This window comes from Malus domestica, chromosome 14 (assembly GCF_042453785.1).
Source record: "Malus domestica chromosome 14, GDT2T_hap1".
Classification (NCBI taxonomy): domain Eukaryota; kingdom Viridiplantae; phylum Streptophyta; class Magnoliopsida; order Rosales; family Rosaceae; genus Malus; species Malus domestica.
Genome location: NC_091674.1, coordinates 23562718 through 23583508, shown reverse-complemented (window position 1 = coordinate 23583508; position 20791 = coordinate 23562718). Strand labels below are relative to the sequence as shown.

The 20791-nt window shown below is 38.3% G+C and overlaps 1 protein-coding gene across 3 annotated transcripts; it reads right to left on the bottom strand.

Moving 5' to 3' along the window:
• Window positions 1-16685: 16685 nt before the first annotated feature.
• Window positions 16686-19728, bottom strand: LOC103454958 (transcription factor BC1-like). 3 transcript variants are annotated; one of them, XM_070812467.1, is made up of 8 exons: window positions 19175-19728; window positions 18652-18837; window positions 18466-18531; window positions 18285-18353; window positions 18094-18177; window positions 17709-17906; window positions 17430-17567; window positions 16686-17074 (listed from the first exon to the last, which is right to left on the bottom strand). In XM_070812467.1, the coding sequence occupies exons 1-7, from the start codon at window positions 19550-19552 to the stop codon at window positions 17472-17474; spliced, it is 1077 nt and encodes a 358-aa protein (XP_070668568.1). In that variant the 5' UTR covers window positions 19553-19728; the 3' UTR covers window positions 16686-17074; window positions 17430-17471. The 3 variants fall into 3 exon arrangements, with proteins under 3 accessions (XP_070668568.1, XP_008392771.3, XP_008392769.3); XM_008394549.4 differs by having other exon boundaries at window positions 16686-16947; XM_008394547.4 differs by lacking the exon at window positions 16686-17074 and having other exon boundaries at window positions 17231-17567.
• Between the last annotated feature and the right edge of the window lie 1063 nt (window positions 19729-20791).

Below are 20791 nucleotides of genomic sequence, written 5' to 3'. Positions count from 1 at the left end.
TAAGCCGACAAATAATACTTTTTAGCCAACAAAATGTGTTTGTCGCCATGGATATTTCGTCGGCAAAGTCTTCCATCTCCTGACAAAATTAGTTTCGTCGGAAAGACAATTAATTTATAATAAAAATAATAAATGCTTCAATGCTTAGCTACTACATATGCACATCAAAATACAATACACAAAAATCAAAATACAGTACACAATGAGATCTTCGTACTTGGTAGCTGGGGACAAATTGCTAGAAGCAGCTTTCTAGTTTCTAAATCATTTAATCATGATTATCGATGTCGATAATTGTCCAGAGAATGAAGAAAATTATCGAATCAAATTAAGTGACTTCTACTTCAAGTGTCTAGCTAGCTGAGATCATAAGTTAAACTTATTGATATGTATACATCTAACTAGGCTGGCATGATGGTCTACACCTGACTAATATAGATCACTCTAGAATTTAGAGGTCGTGAAAGTGAGAGCCCAAGTAATCATATATCTGTGATTGCACTGCTAGCCAATATGAACACGCGAATTATGTTAATTATTAATTAAGCTCTTGATTGGTAAACGAATTATATATCCCTCTTGTTTGGTCTTATCAATCCTATATGCGTGTATGTGTTTGCATGGGATGTGGTATGTATATGTGCATCCACATCACATATCAAATGGTGACGACGGTGATTGGCGGTGATGGTGTTTTATTAGTTTTCTTGGGTACATAGGGTGTGCATTTGTTGGTCTAGTATCCAACTCCACGGCCTCATACAACCAATTACATTTTTTTTTATAAAGCTTGATTAGCAAACAATTTTTTATACAAATATTATAACCAACATTAGATGTCGTCATCTATTTTGATTAAATATGAGTTTTAATTAAATTTCATATCCCAAAAGATTGATATTTAGTGGAAAGCGAGTAAAGGTTTGTACCCCTAATCTGTATTGAATTCCTATGAATGTGTTATGTTTTGGAGTTACTAACTCTGATTTGGCGCACCGTTTAGTCCGGGGATATAAAAATAGACATTAACCTGTCATCAATGTTGGTGGGATAGCTCCTATATTAAATTTTTTTATTATTATTATTTGACTTTATTTGTTTGATAAATATTTACCACGTATTTAAAATATACACTACGCAATGTCTTTAGTTACATCAAAGTTTATTCCCACGTATATACGGAGCTAAGTTTGCCAAGTGCCTTTTTTCATGGGACATAACAGATTTAGAAAGTGTCGACCTATAGCAAGTTAGCTGTGGACCTAATTATATATCTTCATTTTATCTTCTCCTAAAGTAAGCAGGTATAATGTATGACAATTATCTTTTAAGTTTAGACACCTGACTTGTCATGGAAAAGTTGATATAAATTGCTTTTATACGTGTGGCTTTGCTAGCTGGAGAGTTTGGAGATACTTTCATTGTTCCAATAGAAGGAGATAATGATGATTAATTGCCTGGACTACCCATTTACTCAAATTAGTGAAATTCTCTAGTACTTATAGTGGAATATGGAAGACAGAACTTAGATAAGATTAATTAACATCCTTAAACTTGATTCGGTTTTCATTAAAACCGATAGTTAGATAAAATTCCAGCTACTAATTAGCAGCTATACAAGACTCAAGTAGATAATTAACACAAATTTATACAAACTATGTTTAAAATAAATGGTAATTATTCTCCTAATTAATGTTTAATTTAAACATTTCCAAAATACAAAAAAAAAAAAAATAAGTTTGTACTATAATTTATATAAAAAGGTTTCAATTTTTTTAATCTTAAATCTACTCATTCGTAAATTTTTAATCTTTAAAAGTACCCCATTCTTAAATATACCAATTTGTTATGTATAAAATGTACTAATTTTTTAAATGTAAAATGTACCCATTTTTTATTATGTAAACTTCATTCACATTTTCAAATTCATTTTTTTAACTTATTTGTTGATTTGAGAATGAATTCATGTCAAGTTAATTCGAAGAAATTTATTCCTGTTATTAAGCCTAACATCTATCTCTTCTTTTTTTTTTTTTTGAAAAATGTACCTATATTGGGGGTTTGAAGAATCTAACAAAAATTTGATGGTACAATAATTTTTGGTTAATTTTGATTTTTGATGAATGTACCCATGTTTATGTATTTATATATGTATACAACATGTTTTGTGTGTGTATATATGTACATACGTTTTGTTTGTGTTGTGGTCTATTTTATCTGACAGATGGACTAGGGCCGGCGGCAGAGAGAGAGAGGAGAGAGATGTGTGTTTGTAGAATTGTAGGGGAATGTGTGTGTTGTTATCCCTCCTACATTGTGCCTTTATTTATAGTAGTAAAGGGAGAGAAGATATTCCTTCTCCTCCAAGTAATACAAGTTGTAATAGGAAAGGATAACTAGAATCAAATCTTATCTAGGATTTACACAATCATACTTAAACTAGGAATGTTTACAACACTCCCTCTTGAGTGGGTAAATACTCAAGGTAGATTCAGCATCATGCAGAAGTTGAGGAAGTCGACTCGTCGGCATTGATTCCAAGGAACAACGCTTATTCTCAATAAGGTAGGAACTTGCATAAGTAGTAAGTCTCACTAAAAAACCCTAAGGCTATGGCAAAAACCCAAGTAGGGACAAAATCCATAGTCTAAGGAAAAATGCGTGAGAAATGCAAAGTCAAAAGAAACGTCTACAGGACGTCATCAGGGATATGATCAGCCCAAGGTGGGTGCCTCGTTAAAACCTAGTTAGGTAGCAAAAACCCAGTGGGAAAAATGCTCCTAATCGTAGGAAAAAAGAGTACATTAAGATCAAGCAAGTATCTAGAAGATACTCCCCCTGAGTTTGACATAATTCCACAGAGAAATAGCAAAATTACAACTCAGAAAGTTTACGCATACCAATTCCATGAACAAGCTTCTGAAACGTCACCTTCGGTAGTGATTTGGTGAAGAGGTCGGCCAGATTGTCTTGTGATCGGATTTGCGTGACTTCAATCTTCTGATGCTCTTGTTGTTGATGTGTAAAGAAGAACTTCGGCGCAATATGCTTGGTGTTGTCTCATTTGATGTAACCCTTCTTGAGCTGTTCGATGCAAGCTGCGTTGTTTTCAAAAATCGTCGTCGGGGCATTAACGGCGGGATGAAGATCACAGAAGCTTCGAATATGGCCCACTACTGCTCTCAACCAAAAGCATTCCCGAGTTGCTTCATGTAAGGCGAGAATTTCAGCATGGTTAGACGAAGTGGCAACTAAGGTCTGTTTAGTTGACCTCCAAGATATTGCGGTGCCTCCAACGGTAAAGACATAACCCGTTTGAGAACGCGCCTTGTGCGGATCAGATAAGTATCCAGCGTCGGCATAACCAACAAGGCGAGAATCAACCCGATGAGCATAGGGTGCGGCATCACTCGAGGATTCGTAGGGATAGAATAAGCCCAAATCCGTAGTACCCTTAAGGTAACGGAAGATGTCTTTCACGCCAATCCAATGTCTGCGTGTTGGTGCATTGTTGTATCTTGCCAAAAGATTAACAGCGAAGGAGATGTCGGGTCTAGTGCATTGAGCTAAGTACAATAAAGCGCCTATCGCACTTAGATAAGGAACTTCAGGCTCCAAAATCTCTTCATCATCCTCCTTCGGACGGAAGGGATCTCGCTTTGCATCTAGCGTACGAACAACCATAGGAGTACTCGAAGACTTCGCTTTATCCTCATTAAAACGGCGCAACACCTTCTGGGTGTAGTTCGATTGATATACTAGGATTCCATCCGAACAATGCTCTATCTCGAGGCCGAGACAGTATCGAGTCTTACCTAGATCTTTCATCTCAAATTCCGACTTCAGGTGCGAAGCAGTTCTCGCGAGCTCTTCAGGAGTTCCGATGAGATTCATGTCATCGACATATACTGCAACAATCGCAAATCCGGAATGTGACTTCTTAATGAACACACAAGGGCATAGTTCGTTATTCACATATCCCTGACTAGTCAAATACTCACTTAAACGGTTATACCACATTCTTCCGGATTGTTTCAAACCGTATAGTGAACGCCTCAGCCGAATTGAGAGCGTGTTCCGGGGTTTGGAAATATTTGAACCAGTCAATGTAAGTCCTTCGGGAACTTTCATATAAATTTCCGTATCAAGATCCCCATATAGATACGCGGTTACTACGTCCATCAGCTGCATATCCAGTTTTTCGGAAACTACCAAACTGATAAGGTATCGAAAAGTAATCACATCCATAACGGGTGAGTAAGTTTCGTCATAGTCAATCCCGGGGCGTTGTGAGAAACCTTGTGCTACAAGACGAGCTTTGTAACGCACAATTTCGTTCTTCTCATTACGCTTCCGAACGAAAACCCACTTGTAGCCAACGGGCTTCACATGTGGAGGAGTAGGAACTACAGGTCCAAACACCTTACGTTTCGCAAGTGAATCAAGTTCGACTTGGATTGCTTGTTTCCAGTTTGACCAATCAGCTCTACGTCGACATTCATCAACGGAACGCGGTTCAATGTCATCGCTCAACATGATCTCAGTAGCTACTGCAAATGCTAATGCATCGTCGACAATCATCTCATTTCTACGCCACACATCATCTAAGCTAGCATAATAGACCGAAATCTCACGATTCTCGGGAGGAGGATTCGTCTCTTCAAGGACGCTTCCATAATCTAGAATTTCCTCATGAGTTGGGTAAAATGAGTAAGCGATAGTCGGATTCACGGTAGGCTCTTCAGGACCTTGTGTCGTGGTTTTCCTCTTCCGGGGGTGTGAATCCTTTGAACCAAGGGGTCTGCCACGCTTTTGTGTAGGGGCAGATGATTGGCTAGCCGCTAATGTACGTGGATCACCAGAATTGGCGTCCCGGGCTTCCAGGAGGGTAGTCCGTCGTACATTTGGTACATTCATCTTTGCAGGCGTATTCGCAGTTGGAATATGTGATCTTGTCACGCGCGCTAGATCGGTGAAAGCATCTGGCATGCTCTGAGCTATGCTCTGGAGATCTAATATGCGCTGCACTTCAGCTTCAGACTGAGCGGTGCGGGGATCTAAATGAGACAAAGTGGGAGTCGTCCACGATAATTCGCGTCGTTCATTAGGAACGTTGACGTTCTTATCTCCCCCTAACGACGGGAAGACTGTCTCATAGAAGTGACAATCTGCGAAACGAGCGGTAAACAGATCGCCTGTCAAAGGTTCTAAGTAACGAATAATCGAAGGAGAATCATATCCGACATAGATTCCCATCCTTCGCTGAGGCCCCATTTTTGTACGTAAGGGCGGCGAGATCGGCACATAGACCGCACAACCAAAAACGCGCAGATGCGATATGTCGGGTTCGCATCCGGTGACCAACTGAAGGGCACTAAATGGTTGTGTCGCAACAGGCCTCAGGCGGACCAACTTTGCTGCGTGCAATATTGCATGGCCCTAAGCAGCGATCGGGAGCTTGGTACGTATGACCAACGATCGAGCAATCATTTGTAAACGCTTAATGAAAGCCTCTGCCAGGCCGTTCTGGGTGTGAACATGGGGTACAAGATGTTCAACTTTAACCCCAACCGACATGCAATAGTCATCAAAAGTTTTAGATGTGAATTCTCCAGCATTATCCAATCGAATAGATTTGATCGGATAATCAGGGTGGTGAGCCCTGAGCTTGATAACCTGAGCCAACAGTTTGGAGAATGCAGCGTTCCTTGTGGACAACAAGCACACGTGTGACCAACGTGTAGAAGCGTCAACCAAAACCATAAAATATCTAAATGGTCCGTAGGGAGGTTGAATCGGTCCACAAATGTCCCCCTGAATCCGTTGTAGAAAAATGGGAGGATTCGAACGAATCTTGTCATAAGAAGGCTTAGTAATAAGCTTTCCCATAGAACATGTTTGACATGCAATTTCATGGATCGAACCTAAGCTTCGGGTTAGTGGATGCCCGTGTGAAGTTTTGAGGATACGGCGCATCGCTATTCGTCCAGGATGTCCCAAACGATCATGCCAAAGTGTAATTTCGTGCGCGGTCCCTGTGGTAGGGCCGGCCACATAGTGGCATTCTATGGGGCGTATGGTCGTAGTATACAGACCACTCGGGTTACGCTCCATCTTCTCTAGAATACGCTTCTGGCCATATTCGTAGGAAGTTACGCACAGAAATTCAACTCCGTTTTCTACGTGGGTTTCAGCGTGGTAATTGTTATCTCTAATGTCCTTGAAACTTAGTAACGTTCTTCCGGAACGTGGAGAATAGAGTGCCTCAGCAATGGTCAAGATTGTACCATTGGACAACATTATACGTGCCTTACCGTATCCTTCGATCAGGTTGGATGGGCCTGAGAGGGTTGTCAGAGGTGCATTCTTAGGTACGAAGTTAGTGAAATAGATGCGTTCACGCAAAACAGTATGCGTGGTTGCACTATCTGCCAGACAACTAACTTTCCCACTAGTCATACCTAGAATGAAAAATTAATTTGAATCGGTCACATGCATAAAAGTTTATAAAAACAAGTATCAATTCAAAATAATTTCATTTATTCAAGGAAAAAACTTAATATCCAAAATAAATCGCCAACTAATAATCCAAAACATAAAGGAAAATTGTTCAAAATCAACCAGAAAACAAGGTGGGGTTCGGCCACAAGGTGGAATTCAGCCCCAATTGTCTTATTTTAACTGAAAAAATAAGTCTATGTCTAAGATTCTAATCTTCCATAGGAGTGGTATCCTCCTGAAAGTCAGAAACCTCCATCTTTGTAGTCTCCGGTTTGTCCACTTGCAGGAAGTTTGATTCAAACTTCGTATGACGAGAATGATATGCATCCACAACCTTCTTGGGAGCACGGAAAATACGGGACCAATGGTCCTTGGAACCACAACGATAGCACATATCGTCATTCATTGTGGCAGGTGCTTTGCCCTTATTCTTGAAGTTCGGGGCCTTGGGAGCGAGGTTTGGGCGCTTCTGGGCTTTGTTTCCTCCATTGGATGGGCCTTGGCTCTGTTGACCTTGGTGGGATGGCTTCTGGCCGCCCTTACCACGCCTCTTTTGGCGTTTGGGGTGCTGATTAGAGCTATAATGTGCTTCAGGCACAGCAGTAGCCCCAGTAGGTCGAGCTTGATGATTCTTCATCAACAGCTGGTTCTGCTTTTCAACAAGAAGTAAAACAGAGATCAAATCCGAGAACTTAGTGAACTTCTGAGCTCTATATTGTTGCTGCAGGACAATATTAGAAGCAGAGAAGGTCGAGTAGGTCTTCTCCAGGAGATCCTCTTCAGTCAAAGTTTCATTGCAAAACTTGAGAAGTGATCGGATTCGACAAACTTCAGAATTATATTCATTCACAGACTTAAAGTCTTGGAAGCGCAAGTGCTGCCAGTCGTGTCTTGCTTCAGGCAGGAATATGTCCTTTTGGTGATCGAAACGATCAGCCAAAACCACCCATAATGCACGTGGATCCTCCTCAGCAAGGTACTCAGTTTGTAGAGCGTCATGGATATGTCTTCGGATGAAGATCATAGCAGTGGCTTTTTCAGCTTCGCCAACAGGTTTATCTGTTGCTTCTTCAATAGCAGGACGCAAGTTCTTTGCAGTGAGGTTGAGCTTCACATCTTGAACCCACTTGAGGTAGTTCCTTCCAGAAACCTCCAAAGCGGTGAAGTCGAGTTTGTTCAAATTCGACATGGTCCTATCAAAATAGATGGACAAGATGTGGTTAGTGTAATGGAGAAAAATCAATCCATTCACATAGGAGTAGAACATACAGGTTCTAATAGACATGTATTGGTTTAATTTTGCATGAAAAACTTCGGGTTTTCATGGGTGATATATTTAAGTGAAAACTTCGGGTTTTCAAACAAGGCATGTTTAGAAGAAACTTCGAGTTTCAAAGTAATTATGAACTTCAGGTTCATATATTCCTGCAGGCAAACACAAATATATATGCAAACAAATATGCAAAGAATATATGCAGAAATATTGTATAATGATAAGTGAATTAATTTATTTTTGGTCTTCGGGGCCAAATTAAAGTGTGGGTGAAAATATAAAAACCCATATTATTTAAAAAAAATTAAATAATAAAATCTCGGGGCCTAAAAATATAGGCCAAGAACCCTCGGGTGGGATTACAGGCCCACGGGGTGAGAAGAGGGGAATGGGCTGCTGTGTGCAGCCCTAAATTTTTTTTTTTTTTTTTTTTTTTTTTTTTTTTGTATTCAATTATATTATATGCATGTATAATTTTAATGAATCACATATTTACGTTGATGCATATGCAAATAATAGTTTCAATGCATGTACATATGTAGGATTCAATTCATGACAAATATCAAATTCACATAATTGTAGCAATTTTGATTATGAAGCATACACAATTTATGTAGAATCTAAAATACGTTAAACGTAAAGTTGGGTCATGCATCATGGTGAATGTTCATGCTATCAGGGCTTGCAAAATATCGAGTTAAAAGCCGTTGTTTGGAAAGAACCTGATTGCGTGATGATATGGATGAACTGGTTTGATGCAGAAAAAATCTCCAACGTCAGATTCCTAAGCGCAACGGTAGGAGCGTGCTGATAACGTGTTGTGGTCTATTTTATCTGACAGATGGACTAGGGCCGGCGGCAGAGAGAGAGAGGAGAGAGATGTGTGTTTGTAGAATTGCAGGGGAATGTGTTTGTTGTTATCCCTCCTACATTGTGCCTTTATTTATAGTAGTAAAGGGAGAGAAGATATTCCTTCTCCTCCAAGTAATACAAGTTGTAATAGGAAAGGATAACTAGAATCAAATCTTATCTAGGATTTACACAATCATACTTAAACTAGGAATGTTTACAACAGTTTGTACCATATTTAGGGCCTCTGTATTTAGACCTTGTATAAATACTCGGGAGACTCAAATGTAATTATGTAATAAATGAAGGAGCAAATATATAATAAGTGAAGACCCTTATTCTATAAAAGGACTCCTCACTTTCCTCATTAGAGGTCAAGGTTTAAGCCATGGAAAGAGAGAGAACATCTCAGAGAGGGCAAACACAGAAAATAGGCTAGAGAGCACATTGCCTCAAGCCTTCTTGTATATTCACCATTGAGAGTGAAACAATATCAACATCAATGTGGACGTAGCCCAAACATTGGGATGAACCATGATACATCTTTGTGTTCTTCGGCGTTTGCATAATTCACAGTCGGATTTACGTTGTTCCAAGACCGATTTTGTGCATCAACATTTGGCGCCGTCTGTGGGAAACAACACGAAAAGCTGTGTCGGTTCTCTTTCAATTGTTCATCTCACCACCGTGAAACCTTCACAAACTCACCACTGTCCACTGTGGATCTGCAAAATCCCAAGAAACCAAATCTCTCTCTCTCACACACACATACATACACACAGAGACAGAGACAGAAACATAATATTGGCTACCTGATGTCTATGGCCATGGGGTTGCCGTCGGTGTTTGTTTGCATGAATATTCTTCTGTTGAGCTTTTTTTCTGTGTCGACGGCGGTGCTTCAGCTATTTGAACGCCCTGTGACCCTGATGGCTCACTCAGCTTTTTGGCGGTTGGTGACTCGGCCCAGCCATGCCGCACTGTCTTCACGAGATGTCATACGTTAGCAACATGTCGCGGCGGCTAGCGTACAAGAACTAGTGTCAGAGAATGTCGTGGCCGCCAAGTTCAAGCAGGACGCAGGTGATATCCCCCTCTTTCTCTTCCCCTGAACGCCACCTACCTCACGAGGTCAGCATCTGCCACTGCTTCTACTGTCAGGTCTCCACATCGCCATTGCCTCCACTGTCAGATCTTCACATCGTCGCTGCCACACTCTCTCCATCCTTTGAGCTGTTTTTTCTCTCTGATTAGACACCCTCCTGGAAAATGTTAATCTTTGTTTGGTTGGTTCTGTACTACCTCAATTATCTGTTATTTTCCTGGAAAATGAAGGAAAGTGGATGAAAATAAGTGAAAGAGATACCCAAGTCACTGTTTTTCTTCCCCATACATTGTTTAATCTGCTTTGCAGTCTTAGGTTTTCAACATTTCAACTAAAAAATGAGGAAGCATGGATGGCAGCGTCCTCCAATCTGAAAGCCTAGAAACCCTGGAATGGGCCTCGGTTTGCAAGCAGCTCTCGGCGCTGGCGTCCACATCCATGGGCTTCTCGACCGCGCAAAAGGCCCAGGTTCCAATCGGCCGATCCAAAGAGGAAAGCCAGAAGCTTCTCAATCAGATGGCTGCAGCGGTGGATGCCATCGCGACCATCGGTTCTCCACCTTCGGATTTCTCAATAGTCTAGAACGTCTCGGATATCATGAGCTCTGCCGTCTCAGGCAAATTACTTACCATTAACGAGCTCTGCGCTATGCGCAGAACGCTGACTGCCGCGAAGGGATTGTTCAAAAAATGAAGGGCTTGGATTTAGGTGCAGATTGTACGGGCAGGAAAATGAAGGCACATTTACAACCATAACAGAACAAGTTGGTGCTGGAAATCATGTTAATCACGATCATCATGATACTAATTCCAGATACAGGGATCCCAGCTTCTGCAAATACCACGACCACCGGTGGAAACACTCACGAGGAAGATAAAACTTTATATTTCTTTATGTTATTTCTCAATTATTCTATAAATGGTGCCCATCTTTACTTTTCTTTTGTCTGCCTCAATTATTCTATAAATGGTGCCACATCTCCTGCGAATACCACAGGAAAAGCGGATATAAGATTCTTTTCTCATAACAATTCTATTATTATTCCCTGCCATCTACCAAAAGAAAAAAAAAAGAGCTTTACTTTTCTTTTGTTTGCCATCTGCCGTCACACGTATTTAACCCAAGTACCTGTGCAATATTTATTCATTGCCCAGTGATATTGTGACTGCTATTAAACTATGTCACTTATACAACATGTGATTTACCACATGACTGAATAAATTATTAATTCACAGAAGGCACATAGTACAATATTTTCCCTTGACAAACTTTGTCAATTTGATTTATTCATTATACAGTCATACTTATATTGTCATTGATTGTCAAGAATTATTGAGCAACTAGATCCACTGATCAACACTGTTGCTGATTAAAATAACCAGCTGGACCACTGAGGTTGATGTGAAGGGAGAAATCTCGCTGTTGCCAAGTCTCAGCAGCTTTTTCGAATGATGTGATTTACTTTTCTTATCTTTTAGAGACATTTGTATAACTCCACCAGAGGGTAATCATAAATAAAGAAAGAAGGCAACATGCCAAAAAAAAAGGGGCAAAATGTTGGCAAACCCAAAATAGTGAGCTGGAATGTTATGTGGAGGGCTAAGGTCCATATGCCCAAAAGAGCCAGGCCTTATGGCTTCAAACTCCAACCTTCATCCCTCCACTTAAAGTTCACCCTATATTATCACCAACCAGGTGATCAAAAGTATGTCCAGTACTCCAAAATTATTCGGCAGCCTGCTGCTATTATCACCAACTAGGTGATCAAAAGTACGTCCAGTACTCCAAAATTATTCAGCAGCCTGCCGTTATTATCACCAACCAGGTGATCAAAAGTACAACCCGTCCTCCAAAAAATCATACATGAGCATCACTCATGTTAATCATACATAAACATTCATGAGCATTACTCATGTCAACATCCATGAGCATCACTCATGTCAATTAGCTTCGAAAGCTTCATTTACAAAGCTTCAGCTTCGAAAGCTTCATTTACATAGCTCTAGCTTCGAAAGCTTCATTTACAGAGCTCCAGCTTCGAAAGCTTCATTTACAAAGCTCCAACTTCAAGAGCTCCAACTTCGAAAGCTTCATTTACAGAGCTCCAACTTCGAAAGCTTCATTTACAAGAGCTTCAGCTTCGAAAGCTTCATTTATAGAGCTCCAACTTCGAAAGCTTCATCTACAGAGCTCCAGCTTCGAAAGCTTCATTTACAAAAGCTCCAGCTTCGAAAACTTCATTTACAAAGCTCCGACTTCAAAGCTTCATTTACAGAAGCTCTAGCTTCAAAGCTTTACTTTCAAAGCCTCACCTATAAAACTTCACTTTCAAAGCTTCACCTACAAAGCTTCAGTGCATGGTATACAAAGATCGCCTCCGAACAACCACCACTTCGGCCCATACATGGATTGAATTTGAAGTCTTCAGCCAACATACTCTATTGACTGCAGACTTGGGGGACTACACTATGTACCATATATTGGGCTTCTGCAACTGGGACTCATGAAAAATACTTGAGGGACTTAGCCCATTATTTATGTACTGAGGAGCGAACCCTTATTTTATAAAAGGGACTCCCTCACTTTCATTAAAGAGCACTCATTATTAATGTATTGAGGAGCGAACCCTTATTTTATAAAAAGGACTCCCTCACCTTCATTAGAGAGAGACTCTTAGCCCATCACTTATGTATTGAGGAGCGAACCCTTATTCTATAAAAGTGACTCTTTTACCTTCATTAAAGAGCATCGCCGCCCGCTGAGCAACCGCCTCGCCGCGAGCATCACTCCTAACCCATCATTTATGTATTGAGGAGCGAGCCATTATTCTATAAAAGGGACTCCTTTACCATCATTAGAGAGCATCGCCGCCTGTTGAGCAACTGCTTCGCCGCAAGCATCAACTTTAGCCCATCATTTATGTATTGAGGTGCGAGCCCTTATTCTATAAAAGGGACTCCCTCACCATCATTAGAGAGCATCCCGCCTGCTGAGCAACCGCATCGCCGCGAGCATCAACTCTAGCCCATCATTTATGTATTGAGGAGCGAGCCCTTATTCTATAAAAGGGACTCCCTCACCTTCAACGTCACAAGCCAAGCCAACCAAGGCAACATAAGCCACAAGCCGAGCAGCCTCGCAACATGTGCTTCTTCTAGTTGAGCATCATTTCACATTGAGCACCGCCTCATATCGAGTATCAGCTCTAGACGACATCTAGTTACTTCGGCCCACACATGGACTGAATTTCAAGTCTCCAGCCAAAAGACTCTCTTGACTGAAGACTTGGGGGACTACTGCTTGTACCATATTTAGGGCCTCCGTATTTAGACTTCGTATAAATACTCGATGGACTCAAATGTAATTATGTAATAAATGAAGGGGCAAATATGTAATAAGTGGGGAACCCTTATTCTATAAAATGACTCCTCACTCTCCTCATTAGAGGTCAAGGTTTAGGCCATGGAAAGAGAGAAAACATCTCAGAGAGGACAAACACAGAAAATAGGCTAGAGAGCACACTGCCTCTAGCCTTCTTGTATATTCACCATTCAGAGTGAAACAATATCAACATCAGTGTGGACGTAACTCAAACATTAGGGGTGAACCACGATATATCTTTGTGTTCTTGGGCGTTTGCATGATTCACGGTCGGATTTACGTTGTTCCAAGACCTTCCGGTTTTGTGCATCAACACTTTATGGCAAAACATAATTTTCTATTGATTTTGAATTTTCTTCTACTGGTTTGTTGGGGGGGCGGGCGGTATAATTTATCTTCTAATAATTTTTTTATCTTTTAATATTTTCAATTTCACAAATTATGGGTTTTATTTAAAATCTCATTAATACAAACAATTGCAAATTTCAATTTTTGAGATAAAAAATATATAATAATCGACATGGAATTAACATATAGAAATGTCAAACCAATAATATTTGAGTCATAGAACATTGATAACTAGAAACCACATTTAAAGTCTTCCTTGTTTTTTTACAGCCCAAGGGGGGAAACACGCATATATACTTCTTTTGTAGAGATGATTCAGATGAATGAAATATGAAAGGGTTCCATTGATATCTTAGTTCTTAAGGATACTAAGACTCGGATCAATTATCCAAAGTTGGATTTGAGATTTTTCATGTGGTGTGGTGGTGTTACTCTTTTCCGAGCTTACTTTTGGAACAGCCGTCTTGTTTCAGCTGAGCCAAATGGCAACTGTGCAATGGTTTGCATACCAAACAAAATGAAATTTTGTAGGCCAGCTTCTCCTTTAATTGCTCATGATTTGATATAAGGGTAACCTGCTGAAATAATCAATATATAGCCATGATATATTATTTTTGAGTATGACCTTCTCAATGTGTATATATGGATGAAAAAATGTTATGGATTTCACATTTTTATACCATGTGTGTATATATCACATCTTTATCTCGTTGTATATTAATAACGTTTGTTGTATATATCAGTTGTCACATCAAATGATAAAGAAAATATCTATGTATATATAGTATGCTTTTCGATTCATGAACACCTGTGAAAGATAAAAAAAAAAGGAATGAAATTAAAAGCAATAATCAAAGTTGGAGTCATCCATCAATTGTTTCTTGGGCTCACCGCGCTCCACAACTTCAAGAGATGGGACTGGAAGCCTGGACAAATATTGAACAACATAATTGTCAAACATGGTTTACTTTATTCTCTTTGGAACCTGTCGAATAAACAAAACTATACGTGTTTTTTTCTGATACCAATGATATTGGGAGAACACCGAACTTGAAACATCAATTGCATGAGATGGATGTTCTTAACTACTTAACCGTATTTGAAGCGTGATGTGCTTTACAAATATATGCAATTCTTAGGGTGAAACCATGCAAGTAGAGTGGATGTGTCCGACTGATTGTCAATGACAACAACATGTGGGTCAACGTAAAAAGTAGGTCGAACACAAAACCACATGCATTGTCTTCCTCCATGAACCAACATAAGCATGTCGACCAATCCCAAGGAAAAGAGAATTTCCAAAACTAATATATGTGTCACAAGTTATGTTTATGGATATGTTCTATTTACAGGGCCATATTTAGTAAGTAATTAATGTAAGTGAGTTTTTGTTTTTTACTGTAATCATATATATATATATATATTGGACAAACGATGGTGGAGGGGTGTTAGTGACTAGCAATAATGTGGTTTACATTCGCCTTTGGCGAAAGTCGAACCTAAAACCTCTCACTTACAAGTGAAGAGACATACCACTTAAACTTTAAAACTAAATAGCATAATGTGTAACCATATCAACTACAAAATAGTATAGGAGGCCAATATTCAGATATTCTCCGCATTAATATTTTACTTCCTCCTCTCTTTTTATGTTACAATTAAGTGAAATCTACAATGCCTCAATATATGAGATGTTTTATTTTAATGGATGACTGAGTTTGCGTGTGTATAAAATTGGTGCATCACATACAACAGTGTATCATACGATTCTAAATTAAGTAAATCTTTTTTAATGTGCTTGAGATCCCCTGAAACTTTTATATGTTTATTTATTTTCCTCCAAATCATAATTGTCATTCCCTTGGTGAAACATTGTTACAATAGTCTGCCATGTTTCCCGGGGTTGTTTATTATTTCTTAGATTCAGTTAATTACGACGAGAACAATTATTTCTTGATTGGTCTATCTGGTAAAAGCATTTAATAACAGCCCAGCATATGACTGTCATGTGACCTTATCAATTCAAAGAAATCAATGAATGTGGTCGTCTGAAAAAATTTATGAACAGTCACTCGAATTCTTACAATCACTTCCAAACGAATTAGGATTCTCTTCTCTCTTCTTTCATCCTCTTTCATCTCCTCCTTTTACATTCTTTATTTTATCTTTCTCTTTTTATAAAAAATTAATATAAAATGTTGACGTGGTTTAACCGTGATTATTCAAATATGAAGGGAGGGAAGGAGAGAGAAAAACAAGGGGAGAGAATCAGATTCCCTTCCAAACAGTGTGCGGATTTATGAATTTTTCTTTACATGAGCAACATTTGGTTAAGAAACTTGGTTAAGATGTTCACTTCATGCATCTGACATCCTAAGTTTGATTTTCTCATTTCTATTGTATCGGTTATATATATATATATATATATATATATATATATATATATATATATATATATATAAACTTATAATGACAAGTTCAAGCTACCCCGCATGCCTCAACATGGAAATTAGTTAGCTTCTTTGCCCTACCTCAATACTCTCAAAGACATTTTGTCAAATATATTGTCTCATGATAGCTGTACTCAAGAGTCTATCAATGGAATGTTAAGCAACTTCAGGGGAAGTAAAAATGGTGAGCGAGGACAGTAACCTTACTCACCTTAATGTGAATCTATATTGCTTATAACCTACGCTTGTCAAGTTTGAGTAAAGACTATATGGCGGTAGATACATCAAATTAATGGATGGCATTTTGGAAGGGTCGAGTAGACAACCCCAAAAGATGAAACTCCCGAAACATTTTAGTACCTCATACAGTATAACAATTTTGTCACTTACAAATCTCGAGTGCAGAAATCGTTACCTTAATGAGTACCAGTCAATCTGCATTTATGTATATTTTTTTTCTTTTGGGTAAGTGAGATGTAGGTCACTTATACGCACTGTTTAGCTGCTGGTCTAATTAAGCTCCACTGATGCTTCTGCCTAGAACCGTTGGGTAGATAATTTGGGGGAAATAACCTCAGGTCATCAGAGAAACCTATCAGTCTCACAATAACCCCAAAATTATACCAAAAAGATTCCACAAACAACAACTGCATAACCAGTCATGTCAACTGCAAGCCTACAACGACAGAATCAAACAACCCTACTTTTAGGGTTTTACTTTCTCAATTCACGCACCACAAAAAACACGGTTAAAAAAAATTAACTGAAATAACTAGAATACCTGAAACCACAGGAATTGGTCAAATACATTTAATGGTCAATATAATATTCTATTTTTACATATTAAAATTCCAATTTTTCACCACCACCATATGGCTACGGGGCTTTGGAATTTGTGCATTGGATAATATAAGGCAAGGGATCTAGAAAAAGATTTGGTCTTTCTTTGGTCGGTTGCTATCTGTTGTCCTTTTGTGTTCTTCTGCATCCACTGGTATTGCTTACCTTTATTCATGTTCAAAGCTCCCACTCCAATGGAACTGTAAAAAAGAGAGAACCTTAAGTTTTTGATTCATTTTCCACGTCTGGTTTTCTTTTTCTCGGTTTTTTGCTGCTTTCTTTTAGTCTCTTCACAAACTGGAAAGACCAAAGAAAAAAAGAAGAGAGCTTTTTTTTTTGGTCAACAAAAAAAAAAAAAGAGCTTTGTAAGTTATATAAGTCAACAAGGTGGACAATAACAAAATTATGGTTTTTTTTTTAATATGTTTCGGTAGATTCTATACGAAATGATTTTTGGCAATTTGGTCATTCATCAAGAATTCATTGACAAAGATCTAATACACTGAATAATTCATTGATTAAGATCTTATACATCGGAGTATAGTAAAAGTTTCATACAATGATTAAAGGCTATAATAAACACAAGTACGTGGTATTACATTGATTTAACTAGTAATAATCTTATCAATTTGTTATAATTATGTACTTGTTTTTAAGTATGAGACAGGAAATGAGGGCCAACCATATGCTGGTATGCTTGTGGGGCAGCTTTTTTGCATTATAATTAATTGAAAGAACACAAGTTGCTGTTGCTGAAACCACATGGATTATGAAAGTTTTGTCTTTGATCTTCCACATCCCACAACAAGCTCTCACTGTCCTGAAAACGATATATGTTTTGTCATGAACCTCAAGGTTAGAAAAAATAGTATTAATTAATAATTCATTAATTAACATTTGTTAAGTGATTTTTAAAAGAAAAATTGAAATTGGGTTAACAAATTAAGTCAGAAGTATATACCTGCGAGAAGGTATTTGGCCTTTGAAGTAGATGTGAAGCTGAATTGTCCAGAAAATGATTGTTGTTATTTGTGGTGAAGGCGGTAATGGCAGCGGCAGTGGTGGCAGTGATATTGGTGGATGTATCAGCAAAAGGTGTGGACTGTATTGGGTTGCATTGTTGCACAGATGGATATGGTGATTCCATGCTACACAATCTCTGCATGGCAAAAAATAAAAACCAAATTGTAATTACATTAGTAATTTTTGGTTCATGAATTAGGTTTTTTGAGAATGAAACTCTCGTTTCTCTATTCCGACTAGAAACGGACGGAAGATTTTCATTCCTGTGTTTGAAAACGCTGTGAAGTGGGATTGAACATAACTGATACTTTTTAACTATGTACCTCTGGTTTAACCACTAAAGCACCCATGTCCATTCCAAAGTCAAAGAACATTGGATTCAAAGAAGCAAGTTTCAGTGAGAGGAACTGATCGAACAAGAAAAAAATAATTAGAAACAGTTGGTTAAATCACATATTCAATTAAGATAACAAATTAACATGTATGTGCACGGATATCACAGTAAAAACTGTACCTCCACTTGATTTTGTAGGGACTGAACATAATTGATAATTTCATCCAGCATGACTGCCCTTCCAGTTACCTAATTTATTTATAATAAAAAGATCAATCACATGAATCTAGTCAGAAAAATTACAAAATATATACAAATAAGGTAAAGACAAGTAAGCAAGAGAGAGAGAAGCTGGTTCCACCTTGTCACAGCCAGGGACAAGTTTTTGCAGCATCTTCATCCTCTCACTAATTTTCTCTCTTCTCACCTAAAAATCCAGAGAAAAAAAGAATACACAATTATGAGATATAATAAAATGGTGGGCACAACAGCAATTTTGGGAAATAAACTGTTGGGTATGTTTAATGAAATTTCATATTTTTTGTACCCTTTCTGCAAGGCTGTGACTATCTGTAGCCTCACCCCTCCTTGCTCTAACATGAATGTAGCCAGTTGGAGGTTCTTCTCTCACTTTCACCTGGTCTTTTTTATCTGATTTAATCTTCTTTTCCTCAGCCTTCTTGGTACCGCCACCAGCCTTCTTTTGCTTCTTTCCCTTATGCTCTTTAGTACCCTAGTGGAGTACATCACCATTAAACCCCCCAAATTTCCGTCATTTAATATCTGAAATTCTGTAGAACTCACATGAAAAAAGGAAAATTTACACATACAAGACCAGTTTTATAGCAGGTACCCCGTTTTGTTGTACGTGATAGATATAAGACCATCATAGAGACCATGTATTCACCATATAAATTTTCACCGTTTTCCTCTTTTTTGTTCTAGAATATGACGGTTCTATACGGCAAATACATGGTCCCTACTGAACTCTACCATCTATTTTTTGCTACAATAAAACGGGATCCCTGCTAAGAAATGGCTCGTATATATATAATATATTATATAAATACCTTGGATTGAGCAGAATTGAAGGATGACCCAATTCTGGATTTTCTCTTCTTGTCCATAGGAGTTACTTTCTGAGTGACCTGCTCACCAATTTCAAGCCTATCCACATCCACAACAGTTGAGGACTCTCTGCTCTTGTTTTTGGTCACAGAAGGCTCATTCTCATTGTCACTAAAAGCAACCTTATGAGTGGAGCTGTGATCCATAGTGCAGCTGCTTTCAACAGCTCTTGAATTATTATCAGCTTGAATTTCCCGGGTTAAAGGCTCAGATGGGTAAAAAGATCGAGAGAAGTTACTGTAAATGATGATGTCATTGGTAGCCGGAGCGTTGGGCAAGAAAATTGAGTCAAGGCTGCCATTGTATGAAAAGGCTGCCATTGTATAACAATATATATATCTGGAGAGAGAGAGAGCTTTTGAAAAATTGGAAAAATGGTTGAGAGAGTTATTTGAAAGAAAGTGATAGAAGAGGGAGGGGGAGGGGGAGAGGGAGAGGGGAGAGGGAGAGAGAGAGAGAGAGAGAGAGAGAAGGAGCAAGTCAAGAAAAGTGGGTTGTCTGCGAGAAACTGAGTGGGAAATGGCTTATATAAAGGTGAGGAGGGGCCGGGACGTGGAGAAAAGGGAGACATCCAAAATATGTATAAAATCTTTTGGTAACTCATTCCCATGCAAATTTTTTTCTGTACATTTGACTAGTCTTATCTCATCAATCCCTTTCTATCTTTTTCTCTCTCTACATAAATATACATATAGATATGGTTGTGTATGAAAGAAAAATAAATAAAAGAAAGAAAACAGAGAAAAATAAACAGCTTATACCATCAACAATGGGTATATATATATTACTTAATTTTGACTGTATATAAAACTAAATATGTTTTTTTTCTTTTGATACAAGTAATATTGTGAAATAGAAGAATCACATGCAACTCTTAATCATTTTAGCTATAAGTCTTTCACAGTAAAATATGCTTTATAGTTATCATGTAAATTGTATTAAAATTCAAATACTTTCCAAAAATGTATTTGATGAAAAGCATTTTTTACTCTAACAGGTGTATAAAAAAAGTAATACATGCTTCTTACAAAAATACAAGCTTAAATGTACTTTTATAATCTATAAACACTTTTAACGTTTGACGTCAAACGTACTAGAATCACTTCAATATGATAAAACTGGTCAAGAGTTATACGTAACAACATGGCTAAGTTTCTGCAAAACTAATGAGGTGACCATTTTAATTAGCAAAGGACTAAAACATCGTTAATCTACTTTTTTCAATGTTCACTAGCTGGGGCATCTTTTGTACTTGTAGGGATGTAGGACTCTTTATAAGTTTTTGCTAAGTTTTTCCTTTCATCGATATGAGACTCTTTTACCGTCATATCCTTACAGTATTAACTATTTGATTAAAAGTGAAGTAAAATGTCCATGTACATGAGCAGAAACAATTGCACTACACAGACTGAGACTAAAAGCAACCGATCGACGGGTACCATCAATGAGAAAATATCACCATCAGTACTCAGTAGAAAGTAAGAGAAGTAAAAAGTAAGAAAGAGGGGAAACATTGAGCTAAAGAGCTATCGACGGGTACCCTTAATTTTCTTCTGATT

What these genes read in the sequence shown, in the direction of transcription:
- LOC103454958 (XM_070812467.1), bottom strand. Translation starts at nt 19,552, where the DNA reads ATGGCAGCCTTTTCATACAATGGCAGCCTTGACTCAATTTTCTTGCCC. An exon ending in TCAATTCTGCTCAATCCAAG is followed by an intron (nt 18,838 to 19,174) that starts GTATTTATATAA and finishes GTACTCCACTAG; the next exon opens with GGTACTAAAGAGCATAAGGG. An exon ending in CTTTAGTGGTTAAACCAGAG is followed by an intron (nt 17,907 to 18,093) that starts GTACATAGTTAA and finishes TTTGCCATGCAG; the next exon opens with AGATTGTGTAGCATGGAATC.